A 14,596-nucleotide genomic window follows, 5' to 3' on the forward strand; every position below is an offset into this window, starting at 1 on the left:
AACTAGTCCACTCTACTGACTTGAAAATTTAATTATATTGAGAGTTCACAGATTAGTGAACTAATCTCAGTCTCACACCATATCATATTTGCATTTCATCCTTTTATCTTAATGAAAACATGTAGTGTTCTGGTTTACTAAGAAATTAACCAAAACATATGGGCTGCTTGGGACTGGTGGGAAATGATTTACCAATGTTGATGGGTCTTTCTAGAGTGCATCGTCATAATCCACCATTCAGATTCTTAATGGCTAAGAAAATCAAGCATAGGAACTTCTGCTAATTATACCTCAGCTGAATTTTGATCAGGAATTTTGAATTTTCTTGAGTTTTATTATTAGGAGTTAGAAATGGCCTAAACACAGCAAGCAAATCAACCAATGAACAAAAATGTCAGTGGTTAGTGTGTGTGTGTGGGGGGGGGGGGGGAAGTTACTGATAATTTACTACTGTTTCCTGAGATATTTTTGAACAGTTTCAATGTATTACAGGTTTTCACATCATTTAAAGCAGAGGTAAAATTACAGTTTCTACCTAGTGCAGTCACCACCTTGATTTTTCTCGACTTTCACAGCCATTTCTATCACCTTGATAGCTTTGTAGTGAATACATTTGTAAGTTCATTTTTCCAATGAAGACTAAGCAAACGTCACAATCATGCACTTTACTTTTGCATGTTATTATGAACTGATGCATTGTATTGCATGCCACAACGACCACAGCAGCCCACTGTGCCTCCCAGCGTTATGTAGCAATGCATGCCAGCTCCCTTTTTGTAGCTGTTATTAAAGATGTTATCTTTAGCTAGAACACTGAAGTTACGCAACTTAATGTTCCATCTCTGTTAAAATATTAATGAAAACACAGGGATGAAAACAAATGAATGTGACCCAATATAAAAGGAAACGTTTAATCAAAATGAAAATCTGCGCTAATGAAATCTGGTTGTCTTTATGTGTGTTTGCGTTCATGCTGAGCATTGCCCTCTGTTTCCTTTTGTTAAGTCCAAGTCAGACTTCTGGCTGCTGTTTTACCACATAGGGTGATCCAAAACTTCATGCCCTCCTTCCTGACAGCATTAAGGCATACTCTGCTAAACAGGCAATGTTTATGTGATTTTTGCTCAGTAGCATTTACTGCACATTAAATGCTGACATACTGATCATTTGGCATGTTGCCTTTGACTATCTCATAGAAACTGAAGCCAAAATAAGAGTCTAAATGCAGAGGTGCATGGTTTCTTGCCTTTTGCTGTAATTGTATTAATTTCCAAGAGATGCAGTTCAGAGTTCCATCTTGGGAAATTTTGTGATGTCCATTACCATTTTTCATTGTTGTAGATGTGACTATTTGTTATAAAGCTCTAGGCAGAGTTTTACAATATTTGAAGCCTTCAGATCTTTGCCTAAATGAGGACCTGTCAGTGTAATTCATGAAGATACATCTGGAGATTTTTTTTAAATTTTGAACAATAAAAAACATGAGTATATGCTATTGAGCAATGCTTCTTTATTGAGGAAACAGTATGAGTCATATATTAGAATATGTCTGAGAGAAAGCAAACATTTTTCTGTACCTTTGGGATCAAACTCAAGGCAGTTAATTGAATTAGATGAGGACCATATTTCTCTGTGACTTCTGTGTAAGACTGCCTGCCATATTTCCCATAGGTGTTTTCCTGGAATGTTTTCTAAAACCAGTACAATTAAGGAAATTGTAATTTAAAAAGTATATCATATTTGACCCAAATGTAATTTTGAAAAAGTGTACCAGCTCTCACTGTTGTCCATTGAAATGTTTTGGAAGGTGAAGAAACAGAATAATGTTACTGTAAGAATGACACATTCATACATTTGGGCATATGGAATATAAGTAATAAAATCCTACTATATAAATAAGGTATATCTTGCTCTCTGGCAGTCCAGACAAGTGAGAAAAGATGGGAGCTCTGGTCAGTAGCTCCTTTCGAGAGAATAAAATTGTATACTAATAGTATTATGTTGCAGCAACTTTTTAGAGCAGTGAACTTTGCTACAGTTTTGTGCCAACAAATCCCGCATTCTGTCTCAGATTTAACTGTGCAATATCAATTTCCAAAGTACAACAAGGGAAGCTTAGTTGCTTGAATGTACTGTTGATGCTGTGTCTTCTCTGCTATAAAATGATAAAATGTCACTTTTTTTTTTTTTTTTTTTTTTTTTTTTTTTTTTTTTTTTTTTTTCCCAACTGCTTTAACAGTTGCTTTAACATAATGGGATTCTTTTCATGGAAACAGAGTCTTTCCAAAGAACTTTGATTGTGGTGTGTTTGCTTAGCCAGGGATTTTCCAGCTTAGAAACCATGGGAAGAGAGACACTTTCTCAAATCTCAAGCCAGCATAGTTGTGGCAGCACCACCTTTTCAATCAATTGCACTCTGGCTCAATTGACCCGTGGCATATATCAGAGCTTTAAGCTCTCACTGAAAACTGCTTCTCACAGTTTTCTCACTGCTTGCTACCTTGTTGTCCTTGTCACCTGTGTTTCTTTATTTTTCTCACTGGAATCATAAATAACAGAATCATAGAATCCTTAGAGTTGGAAGGGATCTCTGAAGGCCGTCTAGTCCAACTCCCCTGCAATGAACAGGGGCATGCACAGTTGAATCTGATTGCCCAGGGCCTTATCCAGCCTCACCTTGAGGCCTGGACATCAACCATGTCACTGAGCAACCTGCTCCAGTGCCTCATCACCCTCACTGTAAAATACGTTTTCCTTAAATCTAACCTATATCTACCCTCTTTAAGCTTGAAACCATTTCACATTGTTCTGTCACCACAGACACTGCTAAAGGAGTCTGTCCCCTCTTTCCTGTAGCTCCCCTTTAGATACTGAAAGACCGCTATGAGGTCACTTTGCAGCCTTCTCATTTCCAGGCAGAACAGCCCCACTTCTCTCAGCCTGTCCTCATGGGAGAGGTGTTCCATTTTTTGCATTATTTTTATGGCACTCCTCTGAAAGTGCTTCAACAGGCGTGTGCTCTCCTGTGCTGAGGACTCCACATCTGGATGCAGTACTCCAGGTGAGGCCTCCCCAGGGCAGAGTAGAGGGTCAGGATCACCTCCCTTGACCTGATGGTCACTCATCTTTTGATGCAACCCTGGGTACAGTTCGCTTTCTGGGCTGCGAGAGCACATTGCGGCTCTTGTCCAGGCTCCCATCTACAAGAACCCCCAGGTCTTTTTTCAGCAGGGCTGAGCTCAGTCCTTTCCTCCCCCAGCTTGTATTGGTAGTGGGGTTACCCTTGACCCAGGTGCAAGACCTTGCATTTGGATTTGTTGAACCTCTTAAGGTTCACATGGGCCTACTGCTCAAGTAGACATCCTGCCCCTCTGGTGTGTTGACTGTACCTCACAGCTTGGTGTCATAAAAAACAAACAAAAACTCACCAGGATGCTGGCATTTTGGGGTTGATTGATGCCATCTTTCTTAAAATGGAAAACCATTCTGCTTTTGGAATAAGGTTTGATAATTAATTAAGAAAGACACTGGACTTTTGGTCTTCTCAGCTTTTCTTCCTCATCTTTTGGTCTTGTTATCTCTTTTAGTTTACCTCTCTACGCTCTCATTTGCAGAGCCAAGACAGGTCTCAGTACAGCCTGTTAATCTAATTCTTCCTTTTTTTATAGTATGCTTTAGAGGAAAGCTGGTGCAGCTAACCGTTCAGACTATATATTAGAACCTTGAGTTGGAATACACAGAAGAAGATCCTTATTTACAGAATATACCCATGTTTAGAGATGTAAACCATTCTATGCCCAGGCAAATCTAAGCTGTGATCTCCCAAAGACAGTTCTTATGAAAACTGTTTCTAAAACCCATTGGTTTGTATCCATGAATTAGGAAATTTGCTGTTAGTCATGATAAAAATATTATCTGTTATGAATATGATTCAAATTATTAAAAACAAAACAAAGCAAAACCTAATTATTTAGCACATGTAAAGGGGAGCTGTCTCAGCAATCTGTACAAATGAATCTGTTCTTCTATGAGATAAATTCTGAATAAAAGATAGTAAATGACTTATTCTAGATCATAATATGTGGAAGACTGTGAAATGAATCACATTTTGTACACAATCAAGTTAATAATTAGGTCCATTCTCTGTATCTATTTTCAATTTTTGATCAACCTGAGGGAGGGATATTCTCAGAGCCGGATGCCTGAGGCACTGCAGATACTTCAGTGTTTAATTAGGATTCCCAGTGCTACAGTGTGTTCTCTTAGGTTGTCACTCATCTCACAGGAGTTAAAATTACTGTTTATATGACTTCTCAGATTTGTCCATTTAATAGATTCCTAATTCATCATCCACTTAGTTTACTCTTTCCTCTTCACATGCAGAGGTGCTGGTACAGGATGACAGCTATCTAGCCCAGTGGCAGCACTTAAGTCCACGTCTCCAACTATTGATATAAAATCATAGTAATTGTGGGGTGTTTTTTTCATACATTTTTGTAACTACCATCTATAATTTTCAACCAATGGGTTAAAAAGACTGAATGGAAAAAAAAAAAAAAAAAAAAAAAAAAAAAAAAAAAAAAAGGCAGTAAATATGATATATTGAAACATTTGCATTTGGTATGTCTTTTGCCAAACACCTCAACATTTAAATGCTTATGCAGTGTAGCATATTGCTTCATTCACTGTTGTATTTGTCATCAGCACCTTTTAAAATATGTGATCCAGTAGGTGAAGGACTCCGTGATTTCTTTCTGTGTTAATGGATTAGAAGCATGCAGGTGTTACATCTGCTAGCTTGTATTGCTGAATATAATGGGGAGTGACACTTTTTCTGGAGAAAGTAGCTATTAACCTTCAGTGTATATTAAGATGCCATTTTTATGTTTCTGTATAAAAAAACTATCAGTCAAAAACATTGCTCTTTGGAGAGAATACATTCTAAAACATCTTAAAGGTTACTGTAATTGAAACAGTGCATTTTGTTAACATTTAAAAAACGTGATCAGCTTTCAAGTCTCTGGGGAGGCTGTTGCTATTTCATAGATCCAGCACCTGTGTATAACTCAGCTGGTTGTGCATTGGATTGGTGCTCAAACAGCCTTTCTGTGTTTCTTGATTGTGGCAATCACCAGTGATCCTTACTGGCGTCATTAGCCAGGCATTACTAATAGTTAATTCTAATTTCTATAACTTTATAATGTGTTCTTTCAGGAACTTAATAACCCTCCCTGATACCATTAATTTGTTATCATTCCTACAGCAGAATTTACTTTTTTTTTTTTTTCTTTTTTTTACTGGATTCAGTAAAGTCTTTGCTGGATTTGCATGTTCAGTGAAGAAAAAGCAAATTGCCTTATTTTAAAACAGCTCAGTACTTGGAGGAACAGTGATTCTGGATATCTCCATTTTGAGGACAAAGAGGTGCTGTTATCTCCATTGGAAAGATTATGGGTGATGTTATCAGTACTTATGCATATAAATACAATTGAATACTAAGCACAAAAAAAAAAAATGCCACCACTTGATCTTAAAATAATTCAAGGTTCAGCAAGGTTTACAAAAGGACAGAGTTCAAAGCAGAGCTTGACAACACTGCATGAAAGCTTTGAGTCTGTTGTCATAGATGCATGGCTCAAGATTCAAAATGGATCAGTTCTGTCATGATGTTAAGTGATGATCATAAGTTATGATCAGTCTTTAGTACGAGCAGTCTCTTATATCTGGAAACCTATTTAAAGTGAATTCACTACCTGATTCAAGGAAGTCCTGTCTCATAGGTAGAGCTGACTGTGTGAGAGCGTTCAACTGTGAGGTGCAGTGTTTCAGTAGTTTTGAAGTTCAGAGGAGGCGTAAAGAAGGTTAGAGATCTAGATAGTGAACTGATTGCTATCTGCTTGCCTTCAGAAGGCTCTTTAGTCCAAGTGACAAAGGTGTAATAGGATCCAATAGCTGAGGTCAAAATGCTTCAAGGTAGGAATCTGATGGGAAGAGAAAATGAAAGATGAAAGAACTGGCCAGGCTGTGAAAGGAAGTGACTCCCTGCCTGTCAGAGTCTTTACAAGAGGGTAGATATCTTTAAAAACATTCAGTATCTTAGTGGTATATACAATTACTGCATAAAATCATTGTCTGTATTATGTGAGTGTTGTTGTAAGATGATCACAGTAGTGTTTTCTGACTATAGCAATGCATCTGCTGTTCCATTTTAACGACTGTGCAATGGAGATAAAATCAAGGGATTACTGTCTGTTTTTAATGTCTTCAGAAGGGAAGATAATTTAAATAATTGTCTTCAGAAAATAATATTTTTATCATCTAAATGATCAAATTTTCTTGATAACATTTGTATAGAGTTTAATAGGGTCAAAAATACTCTCTGGTAACACAGTGGTCTTAAATCTGAATACATGTAGTTTATATTATTTTTTAACTGAGGTGCAATAACACTTTCCTATTCCTATTTATATATTTCCTATATATAAATGTATTAAAAATAATATTTTGACATCAGTATATATTTCATACCAGCAGTCTTTAGAAAAGGTTCAGGCTAATGCTGAAGATGGTTGAGGTCTGGTTATTTTCTGAAGCAATGCAAGGAATGATCATTCCTTCTCCTTATTTCACTTTCACATTATTTTTCCCCATTTTTGAGTCACGGTCTACCATACAAAGAAACATGTAAATGATCTTCATGCTGTAAGAGTGATAACTGTTGATAACCCTTTTATTATCTTTTAGTGAGAAATATCGGCTCAGTGATCTCTGATCACATGTCCAACAACCAGCCTGGTGAGGTAGCATAGTTTGGCAGTGACAGTGCAGGAGAGTTAGCAGAAAACACATCTGGATGATCACAGTAGAACAGTAAGAATGGATTAAGGTTTCCTTAATCTGATATGTAAGTGCACCCCAAACACCTACATTTCCCTCTCTTCCTGTATTCATCAGGTGACCAAGGCTGCAATAATTTGGTTGATTAGGAATGCTAAATATATTTAGATGTATTTCTTTGAACTTCAACCAGTATGAAGTGTCTAGCCAGTCTGACTACTACAGGCCTATAATAAATTTTTTCAGTAGATTTTCTTATCTGAAGTTCTTAAATTATACCTCTGTAAAGGAGTACATGTCCCTAGTATGTAATGGGAATTAGCATATTGCTTAGAAATGCTTTTTTTTTTTTTTTTTTTTTTTTTTTTTTCACTTACTGACTAGAGCAATCTGGTTGGTTTCTTTTACTTGTGTATTGTCACATTTTTCTTTGTTGTCTTTGAAATAGATGACAGTTATTTAATGATGAAATTTAACAATAGTGTTCATTAAATACTTACAGTGAGTATATGTGAAGCAATAATCAACCAAGCAGTGAGCTACAAATATGTCATATGGATTTTATTATTATGATTATTTTTATTTTGTGCAGATCAAGTCAAGATTATATACTAGATATATAGGTATGCTTCTTACTGAGGTCCATTACAAGAGAAGAAAAAATCCCATTGATGTTTGGGTAAATTCCCCAGAAGTGCTTCCTCTCATGATATCCATAGGCGCCCAGTGACCGAGGTGTGAAAAATTTAGCCAGCGCAGTAGGAAATCTGTGGCCATCTGGGTGCTAACAGCGTGGTTTGGAACCTGCAATAATAGTTGTATAGATATTAGTGAGTAGTAGTACAAGTGACATGTGACTTTTTATAAATAGAAAATACACATTTCTTTCCCTGCCTTCATACAGTTTCTATTACTAATGCTGACAACTTCGAAAAGTTTCCTGAAAGTAAAACATTGAAATACAGTTACTGTTTCACCCAGCAATGACTCCAAACTCTTTTTCTTAGAAACCTAAGAAAAACTTAAGAAAAAAAAAAAAAAAAAAAAAAAAACAAACACTGGATACTGCATTTTGAAAAGCACTGTTTATGGTTTGTACTAAAAATAATGCCTCTACTCATGTTGCTTGTCAATAAAAATCTATCCTCAAGTGATTGCTAGTTCCTTTCTGCTCTGGGAAGGATCCTCTAGGGAAAGTGTAATTGCTTTATTGATTGAATAGTACAAGGTTTTAAATAGCTGTATGAGTTGTTGACTTTTATGTGAAGTTACAGAAGTTTCTTTTCAACCTGATTAATTCAGCAAGCAGAGCATGAAAGTGTTTCTGCACAAGCCCAGAAATTCAGAGTTCACACGACAAGATCACAAAGTCATTCAGCTTTGCAAGGCTCATTGCCTTGTCTTAGCTGTACTATGGTCATACTTACAGTTTGCTATATCAGGAAAAAATAAAAAATAAAAAAATAAAGTAAAATTAAAAAAAAAAAAAAAGAGAGAGAGAGGAAGTAAAATGGTAAAATGCTAGAAAACGTTACCCATGGAGTCACAAATGTAGATTTTTGTTTATGAAGATTTTACATTAAATTTGAAAAAAGAAAACCACAACCTCACTTTTACCTGCTTTCATTCTAACTGCACGTAGAAAAAGATGTATGTGGTGCAATTTGGCCTTTCGGTCACTGAAAGCATATACTGTTCTGGATTACGAACTACACTTCTGGTGTATCTTTGAAATGAAATATATTCTCAGCCTACAGTGAACTTGATTCTGAAGAGAAAAAAATGATGATGATTATTTTTTTGCAGTAAGTGAGAGAAATTTATAACTTATGTAAGATTGCCAAGGCCTGAGGAAAATAAAATAAATATATGGGAAAAAAAAAAAAAAAAAAAAAAAAAAAAAAAAAAAAAAAAAAAAAAGAAAGAAAGTACCACAAAAAAACAGCTGATATCTACTTTAGAGCTGCAAAAATAACTGTCTGTGGAGTAATCTCTATTAGATTACATTTGGTTAGCATTTTTTTATGTAATGTTAGAGCCAAAAGAAAATCATAGTTAAGTGGAAAAAAATACATATTTCCATGTGTATATGGCCTGGATCTTTGATGTTCTCCTAAAGCATTCTTTTATGGGTTCGTTAATTTGTGAAAGGTATTCCTTTACAGGCAAGGTAGTACGGTTGTAAACCTGATCTAAGAAAAACAAGTGTAGAAATTACTGAAGTAATTCGTTTTTGTTATGCAAGTACTGGACTTCTTTGTTGCTTTAAAGGTGCTAAAAGCCATCTGAAGAGCTATCTGATAGGATTCCCTTTGAGATTTATGAGGTCTCTCAGACTTGAAAAGCACTATGGTTCCTTAAGATCACTTGATTATTTAAAACAAACAGCAAACAACGACGACTAAATAAAACAAAAAGTAACAAGGTCACTTATACTTTATATTTCTCTTAAGTTTATCTGGGTGATACAATCTTCAACAAGAATAGTTTCTTACCCGTGGTCAAGCCAACCCTTTTATTGAGTTGGAATAAAACTGTTGTGTAGCGAATAAACCTTGCACTTCCATGTTTAGTTATTGGAAACTGGACGTTTGGTATTGAGCAACTTAATGCAATTTCAGTTTCAATTTCTTTCATGTTTTTTACTTTGGAGATGTGAAAGAAATACTCCCTTTCTGAAAACATATTTTATCTAAAGGTAACCTGGGTCAGGTTTGTTGTTGTTATTGTTGTTGAAAACATCATCAGTTTTTCCTAATCCATGGAAGAAAATATCCATATTACTTGCTTTTTGTAGGGAGCTTTGCTTTTTGTTCTTAAGTGGAGCATGCTTTCTCGTGTTTCTGCGTACCAAACAAAAGCTTCATTTTGTTTGTTGTTGTTTTGCCTGGTTTTTTTTTGTTTGATTGTTTTTTGAGTATTTGTTTATAAATGAAGTTTGTAGACGAGATCTATTTGAAACAACATAACATGTTCATCAAACAGCAAGGAGGTCTCTTCCAACCTAATTTTCTCATGACTTCTTCATTAAATCCTACCACTCCACTGTATTACTTTGTACTGTTAAAGTGGTGGAGCTATTTTATCCCTGACTACCACCTTGAAGGGCGTCAGTATCTTCTGGTTCCAGGACATTAAAAAAGTTTAATTTTTAGATTTGAACTTCTGAAGTCAGAGTGCTTCAGAATGGAAGAGGGTTGCTAACTTCAAATGATGAATTTACAGTATACTTCAATCTTCGTGGTACAAAAGTGTCTTTTAGTGCATCCAGAAATTATATCCTGTTTCTAGAACAGTGGTATAATATTTGGTATTAATTGCTTTTGGTTCCCACCCACATTTCTGTTACCAGTCTTGAACTTTCCTGTTGTATATTTTGTGGTTAATCAAGCTATACACATACACCTGTGATTATAGCCATGGAATTATGGGGTATGAGGGCATAAGGTAGGCATATTTGAGGAAAAAAATAATTAAAATAGTCCTACTGACAGCACTGTTTGCCAACAATCTCCCCAAGCAGAGTCAAAGAACTATTAGTCCTTTGTGTGCTTCAGCTTCATTTTAGATTATTTAGCATTGCAGAAAGTAGGTGTGAGATTTCCCTCTCCTCCAAGTTATGTGGCCCATTGGCCCTTAGACCCTTTTACAGGATCTACATGGCATGGAAGACCTTTCAGGGAGAAACAGTTTGATGACAAGGTAGACTTCTACCTCTATAAGAACACAAACATTCCATAACATCTAACAATAAGTCATAGTTTCAGTTGGGATGGAATTGTTTTCTTCAGAATGCCTGGTATGATGTTATGTTTTGGTTCTAGGGGAAAAACAGTTTTGATAACACAGCACTATTAATAGTTTCTGCTAAGCAATGTTGTACAGAACAAAGGCCATTCTCAGCAAAGAGTCCAAGGAGTGGGGAGGGGACAGAATTAGGACAGCTGACTTCAAGTGGCCAAAGGAATACTCCATATCATGTAATATCATTTGGAAGCAGTTTTGAAGGGAGAGGGAGTTCATCTTGCTCTCTTCCACTCACCAGGGATGTAGCAGGGCATCCCATGGTGAGCAATTGCTTGTGCATCACTAGTTATATACATACATATGCATATATATGTATGTATGTTGACAGTCATAACTATTATCTTTTTCCTTTTCTCTATCTTAGTAATTGGTTTTATCTCAACCCCCAATTTCTGTTTGTTGTTTTTTTTTTTGTTTGTTTGTTTGCTTTTATTTTTGTTTTTTAATTTATTTCTTTTGATTCTCTTTCCCCTTTCACTGTGAAGGGAGTAATTGGGTGAAGGACCGCATAGTGCTGAGCCACCTGCTCAGTTAAACCACAACAGCTTAGAAGCATCACTAACAACCAAGTCACTCTTCAGTAATGTATGCCCAAATGTCTGTGGTCAGTGGCTCAGGGGACATATTCGTTGCTACAGATTCTTTGCACTGTACAGTGTTAACGCAAAATCAATGTGGATAGCAAGAGTGATGGATAGCTTTGTCAAAATCATAGGAGTCTTTTGGTAGTAATGTAATATTTTTCTTACTATATCCTTTGTTCAGTGTGGATGGAGTAACAGTAGTGGAGAGGTCTAGACTGTTTTATTTGTTATAATTTGAGTCATTTATTTTTAGATTAAACCTGTTGTCACTTAGTTGGCAAGGCTTAGGAATACCATTATTCTGTTAAACTGGGTCTTGATGTAATGGTCTGATGAACACAGTATGATTTTTGTTCTTCTCCTAAGAAGAAAAATAATCACACAGATACTGACAACATTCATAGTAAATGAGTGCATAGAGCTTGGGTTGCCTAGGCGTGGCCAGTTAAGAAGAAAGAACAAATTTTAGTAATGAAGCCAAAATAAAAAATGTTTCCCTCTGTTAAAAGACTGAGTTCTTCCAAATGAGGATGTGGTCCTGGATCAGACTGAAGGATGACTCCCATGTATCAGAAAACAATTATTGTTTTGTTGTTTTGTTTTGTTTTCTCAAAAAGACTGAAGCCAAATTGTAAAAATGTTTGCCCACTTATAGTGTCTCCTAAGAACTAGAAAGGAGCTAGGATATTCAGCTAGCCATAAATTTACGGTGCAGTTTATATGGTCAGTGGCCACTTTTTAACCCTAAACCTTTGAGTAACTGTCTAACTAAGCAGAAGACATTTTGTCTTCTTCAGATGTGATAAGTATTTTCTCACAAGGCAGTAACTATGTCAGGTAAAAGTGAGGCAGCTGTTCCCTGCAGGCAGTCAATCTTATGTCTGTGTCAGCCTTTTTCCTCTGTTGGAGGCAGTTGTATGTTGGTTTTCTCTGTTATAATTTGGTGGTACTAGAGACAATCCTCAGATGCTGGATGAAATTCATGAACTGAGCTCTTCATTAGTATAAAAAAAAATGACAACAGGGATCATTAAGAACCAAAACATTTTGCTGTCCAGTTGGTGTGCTGCTGGGTAATTTTTTTACTTTATTTCCTTCATTCTTTCAGTTCTACGGGATGACTTCAGACAAAATCCATCAGATGTCATGGTAGCTGTGGGCGAACCTGCTGTGATGGAATGTCAGCCCCCAAGAGGTCACCCAGAACCCACTATATCATGGAAAAAAGATGGGACTCCTCTAGATGACAAAGATGAGAGAATTACAGTAAGTATAAGAAGGGAATTGTGCAATTCTTTGGGTAAAGTCAGCTAATCTAAAACTATTGGTCTCTTGAGCATATGGGTGTCCAGCCACGATACACTTTCCAGGCTTAGTCCTTCCTTTCCTAAAAGGCAAAGTTGTTGCATTAAGTTTGGAATGCATTCTCTAGTCTCTCATACTAGTTCATTGCACACTGTGCATTTGTTTGTTAAACACAGCCACACTAAACTTGTGTTCTTCTCTTCCTTAGTGAAATTATAAGCTTGTGAATGTTAAATTCATTATGTTTGTCACTATCCTGTAATTTTCTTCTTGATTATACACTTAAAATTTCTGCAACCTCTATCTACCTTCTTTAGTAGAAAGAGGAAGTGCTATGTGAGAATTTCTTTTGCAATTGTTTTGAAAAGGAACTGTGCAAAAGAGCTGTATGTTATATTAGAGAGGATAAGAAAGCTTTCGGGATATTTTTTTACAGCAATGATGGCTTATCCTGTCCTCTCAAATTAAGCTATTTTTCCAGTGAAGTTGTTGTGATGTTCATTTGTAGATGTAGCTTGCTAAATAGTGTACAGTTACTTATGATTATGTAAAAAGCAGCTTCTCAAATTACAGTATTATCACTCTTAATTTTTGCTAAATAAAACAATAAGTTAATGAGCATAAGTGGCTCACAGAAATTATAAGGAAAAGCTGAGTTCAGAAGTCATTTGTGTGCTGGCAACTTGGTGATCCAAAACATCTTTCCATATGGTAAGAAACTATTGTGTGAATTTACATACCATGTAGGATCTTGCTGGTACTTCAAAAATTATTAGTATAAAACAATTAGAGGCATATACAATTTATATACCTCAATGATGTGTTCAAATGAGGGAAATTTTTAATGGAAGAACACTTAAACAGTAACAGCCTGAGTAAAAGATTAGCTTTTTTGGAAATTTAAATTGCCTGTTGCTTTGTTTGCTTTTTGCAAACAAGACAAAGCTTGGGCATTCTGAACGTCTGGCATATGCATACATTTAAATTTTTAAGTGCCCTGTAGAACCTATACTGATTGCTGGCTATTAATGTAATTCCTCCAATCATGCTTAAAAAGAACTTGCAATTTCCTTTTCAAATTTCCTTCCTACTGTGACAGGTCAATTGATCTGTGATAAGGAGAAGATTTCAGTGCTTCTTTTTCTTCAGGAAGTGCTTTTTAAAGTCACGTTTTCTATTGCTGTAGTCTCCTGATGGAATTTCAGGTGTTCCCTATTCAGCACATTCCCTTTGTTATACATTAAAACTGCTCTTCTTCCAGCTGTCAGAACAAAGACATACCCAGAACAAAGGCAGCTGTCACTGATTGGCAACACCACCTGTATTTATGAAAACTGTGCTTATAGTGGAATACAGCCGCTCACTTTGGTTATCTTTTCTGGTTATTTTATAAAATATTCACCTACCTAATATTCACTCATGAAGACATTTTGTGGAGTTACGTTGTGTTACCAGTTTCGTCTTTCTAAAACCAAACAAATGAAAATGAGTTTTGATGTAGGAGTAGAAATACACATTTCTTGTGCTGAAATGAATATTTGTGGTCAGGGGTGTAAAATAGCAGTACTGAGACAGCTAATTCAACAACTGCATCATTTTATGTCCTATATGCCTGGCAATTTCTTAAACAGCACTTTGAATATCATGACTGCTTTCTCACAGGCAAGAGGTGAATTGTAATGCAGATTTACAGTGACTTGCAGATGCAGCAGGATCTTCCCAAGCGGACAAATGTGCATTCAGCTGTACCTTTCAACAGCTTTGCTGTGACCATCTGTATTACCTTGCAAGGGTCTGGGAGACAATTGGAGAATAGGACCTGGAACAGAGAATGTGCTAAAGGACAGATGGGCAAGAAGTATTAATTTTGAAAACTGCCTTAGAATTGCTCAGTTTCTCTTTACTTATCTCTTTTGAATTATTTCAGTTTGTTTTTGAAAACAGAAACATAAACAATTAAAACAATACAAAAATTGAAGAAAGAAAGAATGAATGTGGCGGATTTTGGATAGACTTCATTTTTATATGAGATAGATCAACCTTGTTTTTCTTTTTGCAAAATT

The 14,596-nt window shown here is 36.0% G+C and overlaps 1 protein-coding gene across 8 annotated transcripts in view; it reads left to right on the forward strand.

Moving 5' to 3' along the window:
• ROBO1 (roundabout guidance receptor 1) overlaps positions 1-14,596 on the forward strand; it is a 684,763-nt gene that overhangs the window by 556,887 nt on the left and 113,280 nt on the right. For all 8 annotated transcript variants that reach the window (XM_072346085.1, XM_072346162.1, XM_072346331.1 and 5 more), the window contains one exon: positions 12,337-12,494. In XM_072346085.1, coding sequence (XP_072202186.1) covers positions 12,337-12,494 — 158 coding nt within the window. The remainder of the gene's footprint in view (positions 1-12,336; positions 12,495-14,596) is intronic.

The sequence above is a fragment of the Excalfactoria chinensis genome, chromosome 1 (genome assembly GCF_039878825.1).
Source record: "Excalfactoria chinensis isolate bCotChi1 chromosome 1, bCotChi1.hap2, whole genome shotgun sequence".
NCBI classification, from domain to species: domain Eukaryota; kingdom Metazoa; phylum Chordata; class Aves; order Galliformes; family Phasianidae; genus Excalfactoria; species Excalfactoria chinensis.